The 14,580-nt window shown below is 42.3% G+C and overlaps 1 protein-coding gene across 1 annotated transcript in view; it reads right to left on the bottom strand.

The window, feature by feature from the left end:
• The window catches only part of CPE (carboxypeptidase E), a 94,584-nt gene that overhangs the window by 36,199 nt on the left and 43,805 nt on the right, over positions 1 to 14,580 (bottom strand). Inside the window, exon 2 of the mRNA XM_069744189.1 lies at positions 8,488 to 8,684. Coding sequence (XP_069600290.1) covers positions 8,488 to 8,684 — 197 coding nt within the window. The remainder of the gene's footprint in view (positions 1 to 8,487; positions 8,685 to 14,580) is intronic.

The raw sequence follows: 14,580 nt of genomic DNA, 5'->3' as shown, positions 1-14,580 counted from the left end.
CTTGTGTAGAGTGCCCTAACAGCCTTGTGTTGCATGCTCTAACAGCCTTGTGTAGCGTGATCTAACGGCCTGGTACAGCATGCTCTAACAGCCTTGTCAAGAGTGCCCTAACAGCCTTGTCTTGCATGCTCTAACAGCCTGGTACAGCGTGCTCTAACACCCTTGTGTAGAGTGCCCTAATAGCCTGGTGCAGCATGCCATAACACCCTTGTGTAAAGTGCCCTAACAGCCTGGTGCAACATGTCCTAACAGCATGGTGCGGAGTGCCCCAACAGCCTGGTGCAGCATGCCCTAACAGAATGGTTTGTTTTGCCATTTTCCAAGCCCTATAAAAAGAGGCACCTCAGCACCAATCTTACTCCAGTCCTAGACTGGGGTAAGATTTGTGGTGTAAGATACGCCGCATAAAATAGAGGGGCGGGTACTGTTGTGAGCCGTCCTGCTCCAACTCTGTACTCCAATTTGGCGGAGATGCCTAAAACTAGTGTGAAAAAGCCAAAAGTTGCAAAATCATTGGGCAACTTCATATTGCACAAAAACTTTGTGACGTTTTAAAGTGTTTAGGCCAGATTTCTGGGGTAAACATTTTGATAAATCGGGACTAAAGAATTGTCAGATGAAAGTGCGGCTATAAAAAAACCTTTTTTTTCATGACTTTTACTTTTATGGATTAAATAATTTTATATTTTGATAGACTGGAATTTTATGAATATGACACAAAGCATATTTATTTTTAAAATGTATTTTTGGATGGGGAAGAGCAGGGGATGATTCAAACTTATGGAGGGTTTTATTTTTAATATCTTTAAAAACCCTTTGTTTTTACTTTTCACTTTACTTTGTAATCCCCTTAGGGAACTTGTACTATATATGACATGTTGGGGTTGGCTCCATGTCAGCGGGGGCAGACTATGGGAATGTGTATACTGTATATTCAGAGATGTACAGCTATCATCCCATGGTATTTACATCGTATACTATGTCAGCTCCTCTGATCTGTACTTACATCATGTCTCCAGCGATATTTCAGGACACTTCTCAGCTGTTCAAACATACAGTTACCTTTGAAGTCTGGACGCTGATCCATTTGTTTGTGTAATGCATTTCCTCCTGATTTCCATGCCTCCATCCACTGGGTGACTCACTTTCCTGTATGTCATTTTAAAGACTTAATAAACAATCCTTTTCTTTCTACATTTTGGCTGTGTGTATTTTGCCTTGTTGTAGGATCTACAATACTTCAGTATTGCTATGAAATATTTATCAATATTTCATACATATTGATTTCGTAAGAAACCATATTTATGTCTACTTTTGTTTGGCACTTTATCATTATTTCTTACATATTGCATTTGGTATATTTTGATTTGATGCAATAACTATTGACCCACTTCCCCTATCTAATACTTCAGTATTGCTGTACATAGTACATATAATGATTCACAGCCTATGGAGATCACATTGCTGTAGGGGGTGGAATGGAACAGACACCCAACATGATCACAAAATACCCCCGTCACAGATTGCCAGCAGCATGTAAGTTAGAGACAGGTGTCGGCTGTATAATACAGTCAGTACCCACCTTGTATGGGACTCTTGACCATGCTCCATAACGCAGACACTTCCTACGTCAAGTAGCAGAAAGGCAATAAAGGGACTTCCAGTGTTCTGTACCTACCAACCTTCTGATATACTATTTGTTTTAAATGAAACCTGACAGCTGACACATACAGTAATACATGGCGCCAGATCCATGGGCAGCATGTATCAGGGACTGGTTGTATAAACTCATCCATGTAGATAGGGAAAATGGTGTGCACTCAGGTCGTGGGACAATGAGGTGCTGGTAAACCGACCGTGTGGTCAAGTCAATCATAGGAAAAATTACCGCACACTCGATACTGGTATGATGCAAAAAAGGTACATGCCAATTTTATTCAAGAAAACAAATCAAAAAATAGTGGTTGCCACATTGGTAAAGGTAGACAATGAACCCGACGTTTCGACCCTCCCGGGTCTTATTCATGGGGTTACTCTAGTCCTTGGATATACAGTGGGGCAAAAAAGTATTTAGTCAGTAAGCAATAGTGCAAGTTCCACCACTTAAAAAGATGAGAGGCGTCTGTAATTTACATCATAGTTAGACCTCAACTATGGGAGACAAACTGAGAAAAAAAAATCCAGAAAATCACATTGTCTGTTTTTTTATCATTTGTTTTGCATATTATGGTGGAAAATAAGTATTTGGTCAGAAACAAACAATCAAGATTTCTGGCTCTCACAGACCTGTAACTTCTTCTTTAAGAGTCTCCTCTTTCCTCCACTCATTACCTGTAGTAATGGCACCTGTTTAAACTTACTATCAGTATAAAAAGACACCTGTGCACACCCTCAAACAGTCTGACTCCAAACTCCACTATGGTGAAGACCAAAGAGCTGTCAAAGGACACCAGAAACAAAATTGTAGCCCTGCACCAGGCTGGGAAGACTGAATCTGCAATAGCCAGCCAGTTTGGAGTGAAGAAATCAACAGTGGGAGCAATAATTAGAAAATGGAAGACATACAAGACCACTGATAATCTCCCTCGATCTGGGGCTCCACGCAAAATCCCACCCCGTGGGGTCAGAATGATCACAAGAACGGTGAGCAAAAATCCCAGAACCACGCGGGGGGACCTAGTGAATGAACTGCAGAGAGCTGGGACCAATGTAACAAGGCCTACCATAAGTAACACACTACGCCACCATGGACTCAGATCCTGCAGTGCCAGACGTGTCCCACTGCTTAAGCCAGTACATGTCCGGGCCCGTCTGAAGTTTGCTAGAGAGCATTTGGATGATCCAGAGGAGTTTTGGGAGAATGTCCTATGGTCTGATGAAACCAAACTGGAACTGTTTGGTAGAAACACAACTTGTCGTGTTTGGAGGAAAAAGAATACTGAGTTGCATCCATCAAACACCATACCTTCTGTAAAGCATGGTGGTGGAAACATCATGCTTTGGGGCTGTTTCTCTGCAAAGGGGCCAGTACGACTGATCCGGGTACATGAAAGAATGAATGGGGCCATGTATCGTGAGATTTTGAGTGCAAACCTCCTTCCATCAGCAAGGGCATTGAAGATGAAATGTGGCTGGGTCTTTCAACATGACAATGATCCAAAGCACACCGCCAGGGCAACAAAGGAATGGCTTCGTAAGAAGCATTTCAAGGTCCTGGAGTGGCCTAGCCAGTCTCCAGACTCAACCCTATAGAAAACATTTGGAGGGAGTTGAAAGTCCGTGTTGCCAAGCGAAAAGCCAAAAACATCACTGCTCTAGAGGAGATCTGCATGGAGGAATGGGCCAACATACCAACAACAGTGTGTGGCAACCTTGTGAAGACTTACAGAAAACGTTTGACCTCTGTCATTGCCAACAAAGGATATATTACAAAGTATTGAGATGAAATTTTGTTTCTGACCAAATACTTATTTTCCACCATAATATGCAAATAAAATGTTAAAAAAACAGACAATGTGATTTTCAGGATTTTTTTTCTCAGTTTGTCTCCCATAGTTGAGGTCTACCTATGATGTAAATTACAGACGCCTCTCATCTTTTTAAGTGGTGGAACTTGCACTATTGCTGACTGACTAAATACTTTTTTGCCCCACTGTACAAGCATAAAGGTGGCAGTAGTAGGGGAAGAGCAGGCGATCCCTTTTGTTTTACAGCATAACCTTGTGATGAGGCCAGTACGAGCTGCTGTCCCGTGTAAGGAGAACTGCAGGGCCGTAACGTATCCGTTGGGTCTGAGTTGAGTTCAGATGGAGGTCAGCGGCGCATCCCGCGCCCTGCTGCGTAGTCCTGGAAGGAGGCTTGTCCATGTACAGTGGCTTGCGAAAGTATTCACCCTCCTTGGCTTTTTACCTATTTTGTTTCATTATAAACTTTGTTTAAATATTTTTGTAATCTGATTTGTGTGTGATGCATCAGCTCTTAATAGTCTAAGTTGGTGAAGTGAGAAAAATATACCTTTTCTGAAAGGCCACAGAGGCTGCAACACCATTAAGCAAGAGGCACCAAACACCACCATGAATTCCAAAGAGATCTCCAAACAAATTAGGGACAAAGTTGTTGAGAAGTACAAGTCAGGGTTGGGGTATAAAATAAAATCCCAATCTCTGATGATCTCCCGAGCACCTAAGGTCCTGTAATGTCTGCACATAAAGTAAGCGACTTAGCGAATCAGAAAAACTATATTTCATTTTTAATAAACGTATTTGCTAATATTATTATTATTATTATTATTAACACACGTACTACATATTGGGAAAGGACATTGGAGATGGAAATACCCCTTTAAGTTACATTTGCATGTACATGGAGAGACCTGTTATTGGTAGCAGGTGGGGAGAAACCACCAGGGACCAACTAGTCTCTCCCAAAACATGGTCCTTGGCGGCTTTTAATGTATGTTTTTCTCCGAAACACCCAAGTATTTCGGAATCAAACATACCTGTCCGAGTTCATACAGCCACAGTCTGATACATGTTAGCTATGGATCTGGCACCATGTTTCAGCTGTCAGGTTCCCTTTAATTCCTCACCCAACATTTTTGTTTGCGGTCTGTGAGGACACTTGTTTCTATTTGGAGGCAGCAGACTGTCCAGATCTAGTCTTGCTGAAAAGTGAATAATGACGGGAAATAGAAGGATCGGACATGATACATTTCAAAATCCAATTCTTTTTTTACCCAGGGAAAATTATCTGCAACCAGAGGTCTTTGGCAGTGGTTTGCTTTGCCCATCTCCCCTCTCAGAGTAAATGAAGACTCAGGATATGGGCGCAAATTGAGTATTTGCTTGCAGAAATTTCTGCAAGGTTTCTGCATCTCTTGGCAGGAGAAACGCTGTGGCAAAAAAAAAACACGCGTTTTTGGTGCATTTTTCTACAGCAATGAATGCTTTTTTGAGCTAAATAAAGATATTTATAAAAAATGTTTTGTGATGTAATTTCTTGGTTCATCACCACCTTTTTCATGCTGATGCAGTGGCATCAGGGTAATGGGATTAGGGATTGGTGTCAGCAGCTGTAATTGACACCTAGCCCTAGGCTTAAGGTACTGTCACACTAGACGATATCGCTAGCGATCCGTGACGTTGCAGCGTCCTCGCTAGCGATATCGTCCAGTGTGACAGGCAGCAGCGATCAGGCCCCTGCTGGGAGATCGCTGGTCGGGGAAGAAAGTCCAGAACTTTATTTCGTCGCTGGACTCCCCGTAGACATCGCTGAATCGGCGTGTGTGACACCGATTCAGCGATGTCTTTGCTGGTAACCAGGGTAAACATCGGGTAACTAAGCGCAGGGCCGCGCTTAGTAACCCGATGTTTACCCTGGTTACCATCCTAAAAGTAAAAAAACAAACAGTACATACTTACCTACAGCCGTCTGTCCTCCAGCGCTGTGCTCTGCTCTCCTCCTGCTCTGGCTGTGAGCGTCGGTCAGCCGGAAAGCAGAGCGGTGACGTCACCGCTCTGCTTTCTGGCTGCCCTGCGCTCACAGCCAGACCAGAGAAGCAGAGCGCCGAGGACAGACAGCGGTAGGTAAGTATGTAGCGTTTGTTTTTTTACTTTTTAGGATGGTAACCAGGGTAAACATCGGGTTACTAAGCGCGCCCCTGCGCTTAGTTACCCGATGTTTACCCTGGTTACCGGGGACCTCGGGATCGTTGGTCGCTGGAGAGCTGTCTGTGTGACAGCTCTCCAGCGACCAAACAGCGACGCTGCAGCGATCCGGATCGTTGTCGGTATCGCTGCAGCGTCGCTATGTGTGACGGTACCTTTAGTAATGAAAAAGTGTCAGCCCGACACCCTCATTACTAAGCCAATAAGTAAACACAAACACACACACATTGTCACCAGCCTATGTAGGAGCATTAACAGAACGAACCTACATAGGCTGTAACCAGACAGCAACTGTTAATTTTAAAGAAAAAAAAATTGTGTTGGCTGCCGCATAATTTTAATAACCAGCAGAAGGAAAGCCGATGGCTGAGGGCTGATGGTAATATTATGGGAAGGAACCAATAGCAATAAAGGTTCCCAGGCTATTAATATCAGCTCACAGCTGTTTACCTAGACTTTACTGGCTAGCTTACAGGGGGACCCCAGAAAAAAAATGATATAAAATCTAACCAGCAAAATCTAGGTAGACAGCTGCGGGCTGATATTCATAGCCTAGGAAGGGGCCAAAGATATTGGTCAATCACAGACTAAAAACATCAGCTCTCAACCGCCCCTGAAAAGGTGCATCTATAAGATGTGCCAAACCTAGCGCTTAGCCTCGTTCTTCCCACTTTAGCGGTGGCAAGTGGGGATCATGTTTGTGGGGTTGATGTCACCTTTGTATTGTCAGGTGACATCAAGCAACCAGGTTAGTAATGGAGAAGCATCTATAAGACACCTATCCATTAGTAACCATATAGACATATTGCATAAAAACAGACACCCAAAATAAAGTCCTTTATTTGAAATAATGACACAGACTCCTTTAATGAATGTTAATTAAACCAAAACCGAAGCCAATGTCTCCTGCAACAAAAATAAAATTAAAAACCACAATATTCCTCACCTATCCCTAGAGAAGATAATCCATAATGTCCCATGACGATCCTGATCACTTCGAGAGAAGTCACTGATGTGACTGCCCACAAAGACAGCCGGCGATACACTAAGAGGAGGTAATCGCTCTCGTAGTGTATCACTGAGCTGCCGTGAGAAAGTTCTCATGCAGCAGTGCCATAAGTGAGAGCACTGGAGCTGATCAGCTGATGAACTCCGGTGACTTCTCTCGCGGCAGCTCAGTGAAACCTGCGGGAGTGATTACCTCCTGTCAGTGTATCACCGGCGGTCCGGTAGAGTGTTCACACGTGAGATCGCCGTGGGACACGAGGACTACGGAGGACGTGGAGTATATGTTGGTTTATTATTTTACATTATTTCTAGGAGACGAGGGCATTGGGGATTTGGTGTTAGGCGAGTACAATGCTTTTTTTTTTTTTTGAACATATATGTAATTTTTTACTTTTTTTAAACTGTGTGTACAGGCGCCAGCTGATGAGACTATGTCTCCCATCAGCAGCACCTGCTGTTATTGTTATCAGTGACAGAAAACTTAGCCCAATGGAAGCAGTAGTCTCATCAGCCCATGCCTGCTGACCTGCAGTAAGCTTTTTACTGCAGGTCACCGCTGCAGGTCGCAGTCACAGCTGCGGGGTCACGCTGACATCTGACAGCATGACCCCACAACACTCTGACCGGCAGTCTTACCGATGGTAGATTTACCACGGGTCACAGTCACAGCTGCTGGGTCACACTGACATCTGACAGCATGATCCCGCAGCGCTCTGACCAATGGTCTTACCGGCGGTAGCGTTACCACTGAGAAGAACCACTGCGCCGGTGGTGGAAACACCATATGAAGCCGGTAAAACACAAACAAAATCTCAGCACATCTGCAAACATTTTTATACCTGTGTTTTTGTTGCGGATTTGACTGACTCAATTGAAGTCAATGGGTGAAAAACGCTGCAGAAATGCACAAAGAATTGACATGCTGCAGAGAAAAATGCACTGCAGATACTAAAGGAAAATTACTGATCATGTGCACAACACTTCAAGATTGTCATTGAATTAGCTTGCATAAGGATTCCAGAGATTTTGGCCCATTTCCGCAACGCGAAAACGCATCAAAAACGCACTGTGTGCACACAGCCTTAGCTGAACCCAGTGTGAATGCTTATGGGTGTTATCCTCCATAAAAGGTACCAACCACTGAGGACTCTCAATTCTAAATATTTTTCTCTGGGTGTTATGGGATTTATAGTGTTTAGTCAACAGCTATATAGGGTGCTTGGACGCCTTAGGTCTACATGATGCAAAAACTTCCAATTGTAGCTATTGATAACATGAGCCTCTTCAGAGCTGCAACTATTCAGCTTCTAAATTGTTGCTCATTTCCTTTTCCTTCCCCTATTGGGCTTCAGGCTGTTTGCTCTCAACATATGACATCTGTGTATATGACAGGTATCCTTTAACAGGCAAGTTAAACAGATCACACAAACTATATAATCATGTGTTCACATGTTTTCAGTTATCATGCAGATTGGGGAACACACGGAGGACAAAGGTGACACATACATCATAGGCCATCATTGTGACTGTGGACATCCAGGATTCCGTCATCTAAGGTGGTACTACAGTATGAGAGATAGCTACACGGATACATAACACCAATGGATAAACATGAAAGGAGCCACCACTCTCCACAGAGCGCACCAACCCACTTGTTTTGATAATCTGTGGTGACCCATGGCTTGGTTTAACAGCAATCACACCACACATTAATGGACTAGACGTGTAATACACCAAAGAACATTACAGGATAACCCTTTTGATAGAAACAATATTAACATCCTTTTATGGTTTTTTGTAACCTTTTACTTACTTGCTGAGCAGCTTTTTCAAACCCGTCTGGGTTCATGGAAGGCATGATGTGTATTCGGGTATTGTGGATCAGGTTGATGATTGTCTCGTTGCCTTTCTGGTACTCATTGCACAGATACTGGGCCAAATAAATGAGAAGTTCTCTACCCACAGCTTCATTCCCATGCATGTTTCCAACATACTTAAATTCAGGTTCACCTATAAGACATTAGATCCCCAGTTTTAACAAATCATCTCCATTTAACAGCACATCCCATCTTACAATACTTCATATTCACCGCACAGCATTATATGACATTTGGTTTGCTGATTGCTATTTGGAAATATTTTACACTAGACTTGTCATATTTCAATAGTAACACATTCAGTGTTGCATGTTCTAAGGGTATACAGTATGTATACTGTGCCGGGAACCCGCCTGAAAAAGCGCTAAAATATGCCAAAAAGAATGAACACAAAGCACAGCAACCTAAAACTGACTTACTGTACCTATTATCGTTTTTTTGTCACTTCTAACCGCTTCAGGCTTTGAACGGCCCATCCTTCAGGAGGCTTCCACTTGGATGCCATCACTATGTTATATATCCAATTAAAAGAAAAAGAAAACTCCAGCCGAAAGGCCGCACAAAAGACATTGTGAAAGACGACAGAGGAGACACATTAGAGAAAACACCAATGTTTTCTTGAAGGGTGTTCAGCTTCAAAAAAAAGGTGCGGATGCACTGGCTTCTAAAAGTCAAAGTGTACACATACCCTTATGGTAATGTCCGTGATTGTCCTATAATCCTGCAGACCCTACACCCTATATTAATACACTGCATGTTTCAGAAAAACATTGCAATTGTAGACCTCCATTAAATGCATGTGGGGTAGAAATCATTTTGAAATGATCTGGATATGGTATATATTCGGGTATGAAAGATACCTTTGGTTTTTCGAATACCAAGAATAAAGCAACAGTTTTTGTAGTTCAAGGAGTCATTGACATGTGAATGTTCATTCAGCTGGCTGCTATCTCTCCCAGCTGTCCACTGTCCTATATACATGCATGCACAACGCAGCCGAGTATGCATCTTATTTCAATAGGAAGTAGAATAAATATTAGAATAAATGTCGGGTGAACCTGCCAACTTCAGTGAGACTACCATAATGTTTATAGGGGTCTCAACTTTCATCCAAAGGTCATGTATAGAAAAAAATGGGGCTGTTGAATTTCAACCTTCTTAGGTAATATAACCCACCGAACAGTAGCTTACGACCCTTCCCTCCACCTAGAACACATGCACACTTGGCTCAGCTGAGCATACATGTGTATGAGGGCAGAGGAATAGCTGGTGGCCTAACGAGCTATCTATGGTGTATGGCCAGCTCTAGCTTATCTGCAACAGAACAAAATGGTTGAGAGTGCAGAGACCAGACATATTCTTTTTTTCCCAATACAGTTGAATAAATCGGATTTGTCTGAGTGAAATCTAATATGTAATGTCAGCTGACAATTACATTCTGAAATGGCATTCTGCACCTTAGAGGAATAGACATTTTTTTCTTTGACATATGACCATTGTTAACTTATTGACAATTCTCATCAAATAGTATGGATGGGAGATAAAATGGTTGTCTCACATTCCTTAGTTTTTGTTCCGTAAAAACTCATAACTGTTAGAACATGGAAAGAGAGCCCCTGCCGAAATAAAGTTACAGTTTGTTAGGTCAACATGTACTTTCAGCCCTTATCTCCCATTCGCAACGCTGTCATGAAAGAGCAAAATGAGCAATCAAGATTGTCAGACTGCCAAACCGGATTGTGATGGACAATTCATCAAACATGTTCATGGAGGGCCTGGATGCCTCTCTCGATAAATATAACATGACAGGTTATGGGAACGAAATGATGGGACTTTCATCCAGGGAACCTGTTTGACTGCTGTGTATGGAGTTGAGGGGAATTCTTCCCCTACTATGGGGCAAATAACTTTTGCTTAGGAGTTTTTTTTACCTTCCTCTGGATTAACACATAAAAAATTAGGAAGAACTGGATGGATTTGTGTCTTCATTTAGACTAAAAACTTTGTGACTGTGCAGAGGTAGGACAAAATTGCAAATGTAGGACGAATGGTAGACCAAGTAGATGTTCACCTACAGCATTAATGTGGGTGCAGGGGAACAATTAGTAGATACAAAAATAATTTGCTGACATTTAAGACGTGCAGTTATTTCTGAAATCTCCACTACGGGCCCCAACAGAATGTATTCTCCCCCTGGTGAAATATTTACTGTGAAACCCAATTTGGTGGGTGGCCTCAGGTTTGGTCTGTTCTGTGCTAATGTGGGATTATCGGCCCATCTGCAGCCAATATAGGAATCAGAGTGTAACATTGCTGGAGAAGTAGGAAAGTAATGGAAGACAGCTGTATTACAGATGAGGTAAAATAAAGCTTGTTGAAATGTTGGGTACATGTTCCCAGCTGTAGGATATAGCTCAAAGTGCTTTTATTGTTTTAATGGAACATTTAATTAGCCAGAATTATAGCATCTTCCCAAAGGCTTAGCTGTATAGTAAGATGTGCTATCCAGTGATAAAGTAACTTCATTAAAAGTTTATGAAGGAATAATGTATTATTGCAAATAAACATATACATAAAACTTTTGTTTAAAAGCAGGATAAGAATAGATTTTTATAAATGAGCTAAATTGTATATTCATTTCACTTACATATAGTGCCATCATATTCTGCAGCACTTTAAAGATATTATCATCGCTGTCTCCATTTTATTTACATTGCTAAAAGGGACCTGTCACTTGGTTTCTGCTATGTAATCTGAGAACAGGAGGGGCAGAGGCCCTGATTCCAAGAATGTATCACTTAATGGGCTGCTTGCTGTAGTTTTGATAAAATCACAGTTTTATCTGCTGTGGATCTGCCAGTTCTCTGAATACTGAGCTCTGTGTAACTCTGCCCACACCACTGATTGGCCACTTTCTTTGTACACTCTGAATAGGCAGAAAACTGCCACTCAATTCTGGTGTCAGTGTTATACAGATGTAGGAATACATGGCAGCAGATTTACTGGTTATTTAGGGATAATCTCCTTCTGATAAAACAGTGATTTTATCAATTCTATACGAAGTAGTCAAGCAATTGACACATGGCTGGAATTAGAGTAAAAAATACCCATTACTCACTAAATACAAGATGATCCTGTAGCGATGACATAACATTCATGTGATTACTGCAGCCAATCGCTCGCATTGATGCTACATATACAGCATATCTGTGCTGGTCAGCCATCCTCTGCAGAGCTTACACATATTGCAAGGACATAAGCATAATAAGTTCATTATATTATTATGCTTATTAAAGAGTTTGTGTTCCTTTGCTAACATCGACTGTCCATTGTTATAATATGTTTTCATGTATTGTAGCTGTAATTTCCCACCATGCCTCTCTCTCTCTTTAAATCCGCCTATCTTGCTGCTTCACATCCTGTTCTTTCTGGTCAGTGCCATCATGGCAGAAATGGCATCTGAGCTGGAGAGAGGATCTTCCTGCTATCTCTATTCTCTATTTTCTACTCCTCATCCATGTCCTTTCATCTTTCCTAGACTTCTTAACCCCATCATTTGTCAAGGTACAGTCGATAAACTACCTAAAAGTTTGTCCACTGCAATTTCCTTCCTGGATCATCTATGTGCAGCTGGTCAAGCTAGAAAGGAGAGGATAGCGAGTAACCTATCTACTATTGCTTGTATAGAGATCAATAGCCACATCCGTCAGACACATCTCACCTACACATATCGAGAGCAGAATAGTAACAGGAAACCTAAGTCTACAGCGTCAGTGTGCACATGCATAGTGTGTAGGCAAACCTAGAGCCATCCGCCATCTTAGAGAAAGGATATCCACAAAAAGCTCTGTAGACACCTCGGTAAAGCAAACGCATCAAGTTCGTCACTGACCGCAGAACATGGCTTGCGTCCCAAAGGTGTAACCAAATTGACACCAAAGATCAGAGAACTTTGCAACCACAGATTAGTTTTGTGACAACCTAGATGTTTTATGGGACAGCGTTGAACACTAGCAGCACTTCCATGCTCTAACAGTAACGCAGCAAATTTAACAGCAGTACTAAATAGTTTATCTGCCGTATATGATCATTACCAGCAACTGTCTGCAAAGTACATTCCATTCCTGAGTAACTCTGACATGGATGATGCCACAGCAAAGTTCACCGAAAGAGATAATCTTGGCCAAGAACAGTCTGCATTAATGTAAGATGCCCAGGATAAGGCAGAACTCCACATTGCAAACCTGCAAGGGGTTAGGTTATATCCATCAGCGTCGACCAATATCACATCTCGATCACAACCTGCAGAAGACCAATCAGAGAGGTGCCAATAAAAAACGAATTCGGTGGTTGGTAAGTATGGTATAGGAAACTTTGATTAGCTGCACCTCTTGAGCGCTGCAATAAAAAGAAACTCAAGTGGTGCTTTAAGTACAATTTTGACATAATATGCAAATAACATAGTACCATCAATATTGCAAACACAAAATACCATGTTTAAAAATTGGGACGGGGCAAGGCAAAGTGAGCCCGACCAATTCATCAAAATTTGCCACCAATGTGGAGTGCTTTACTGGAGTAGATTCTGGCGCACAGGAGTTTAAAGGGAATCTGTCACCCCAAAAATCGTATATAAGGCCACCGGCATCAGGGGCTTATCTACAGCATTCTGTAATGCTGTAGATAAGCCCCCGATGTAACCTGAAAGGTAAGAAAAACAGGTTATATTATACTCACCCAGGGGCGGTCCCGCTGTTGTCCGGGTCCGATGGGCGTCGCGGTCCGGGTCCAGCACCTCCTATCTTCATACGATGACATCCTCTTCTTGTCTTCCTGCCGCGGCTCTCAGGGCAGAGCAAAGTACTGCAGTGAGCAGGCGCCGGGCCTCTCTGACCTTTCCCAGCACCTGCGCACTGCAGTACTTTGCTCTGCCCTCAACAGGGCAGACAAAGTACGCCTGCGCCGGAGCCGCGGCAGGAAGACAAGAAGAGCACGTCATCGTATGAAGATAGGAGGCACCGGACCCGGACCGCGACACCCATCGGACCGGACTGCACCAGACCACCCCTGGGTGAGTATAATATAACCTGTTTTTTGGGGTGACAGATTCCTTTTAAAAGTGTGCCGAATTCATTAGGAGGCTCATTTTACTTCAGTGCACACTTCATGAAGGCTGGCATACAAGACATAGTTGTACAATGCATTTACAATTAGGATAGATAGATAGATAGATAGATAGATAGATAGATAGATAGATAGATAGATAGATAGATAGATAGATAGACAGATCGATAATAAGAAAGCAGGAGGTAAGGTCCTTGATGGAAGATATGTGAAATGAAGGTGGTTTGCCGCGGTAATGTAAAGTCTGTTACAGTTACCCTAGGTTGCCGAGTTTTAATTTGACTGGTTTTTGGGTCCGGTAGTAATGAGCAACCGAAAGTCTGGATGAGAAAGGTCTTTCCCATAATCCAGCCCAGGACTTACAGGAGTTTGGGGTGAGGCTAAACAGAGGTGTTTGGTGAACATGCTTAAATCTGATTCAGCTGATACTGTCTGAAATAGCGAGATGGTAAGAGTACTACATTTACTTTGTTTCAATGTGCCTGAAGAAAGGACTATTTGTTATTCATTTGTATTAGAGAAAAGCTTTCGTTTTGGAGCTGTAAAGTTGCTGTTTTGATATAATAATCTTGCGCCTGAGCGTATGCAAGTAGTTACAGAGAGCTGAAACCCTACAATATATATACAGTGTGTCCGTAAAGTCATGGTGCACTTTTGACCAGTCACTGGAAAGCAACAAAAACTATAGAAATGTGAAATCTGCTCCAAATAAAAGAAAAACTCTCCCAGTTTCATACCTATTCAGTGCAGTTCGATGTGGGCTCCATTTGTTGCCCTACACACATCCAAACAATAGTGAAGTTCTTACCACACACGGGTAAGGACGTCTGATATAACAGAATGAATAACGTGTGTGATTCTCTGTTTTAAGTGATTAATATAGTTGATACGTTCAATGCACACAT

This window comes from Ranitomeya imitator, chromosome 1, assembly GCF_032444005.1.
Source record: "Ranitomeya imitator isolate aRanImi1 chromosome 1, aRanImi1.pri, whole genome shotgun sequence".
NCBI lineage: Eukaryota > Metazoa > Chordata > Amphibia > Anura > Dendrobatidae > Ranitomeya > Ranitomeya imitator.
This window is presented reverse-complemented; position numbering and strand designations above follow the sequence as displayed.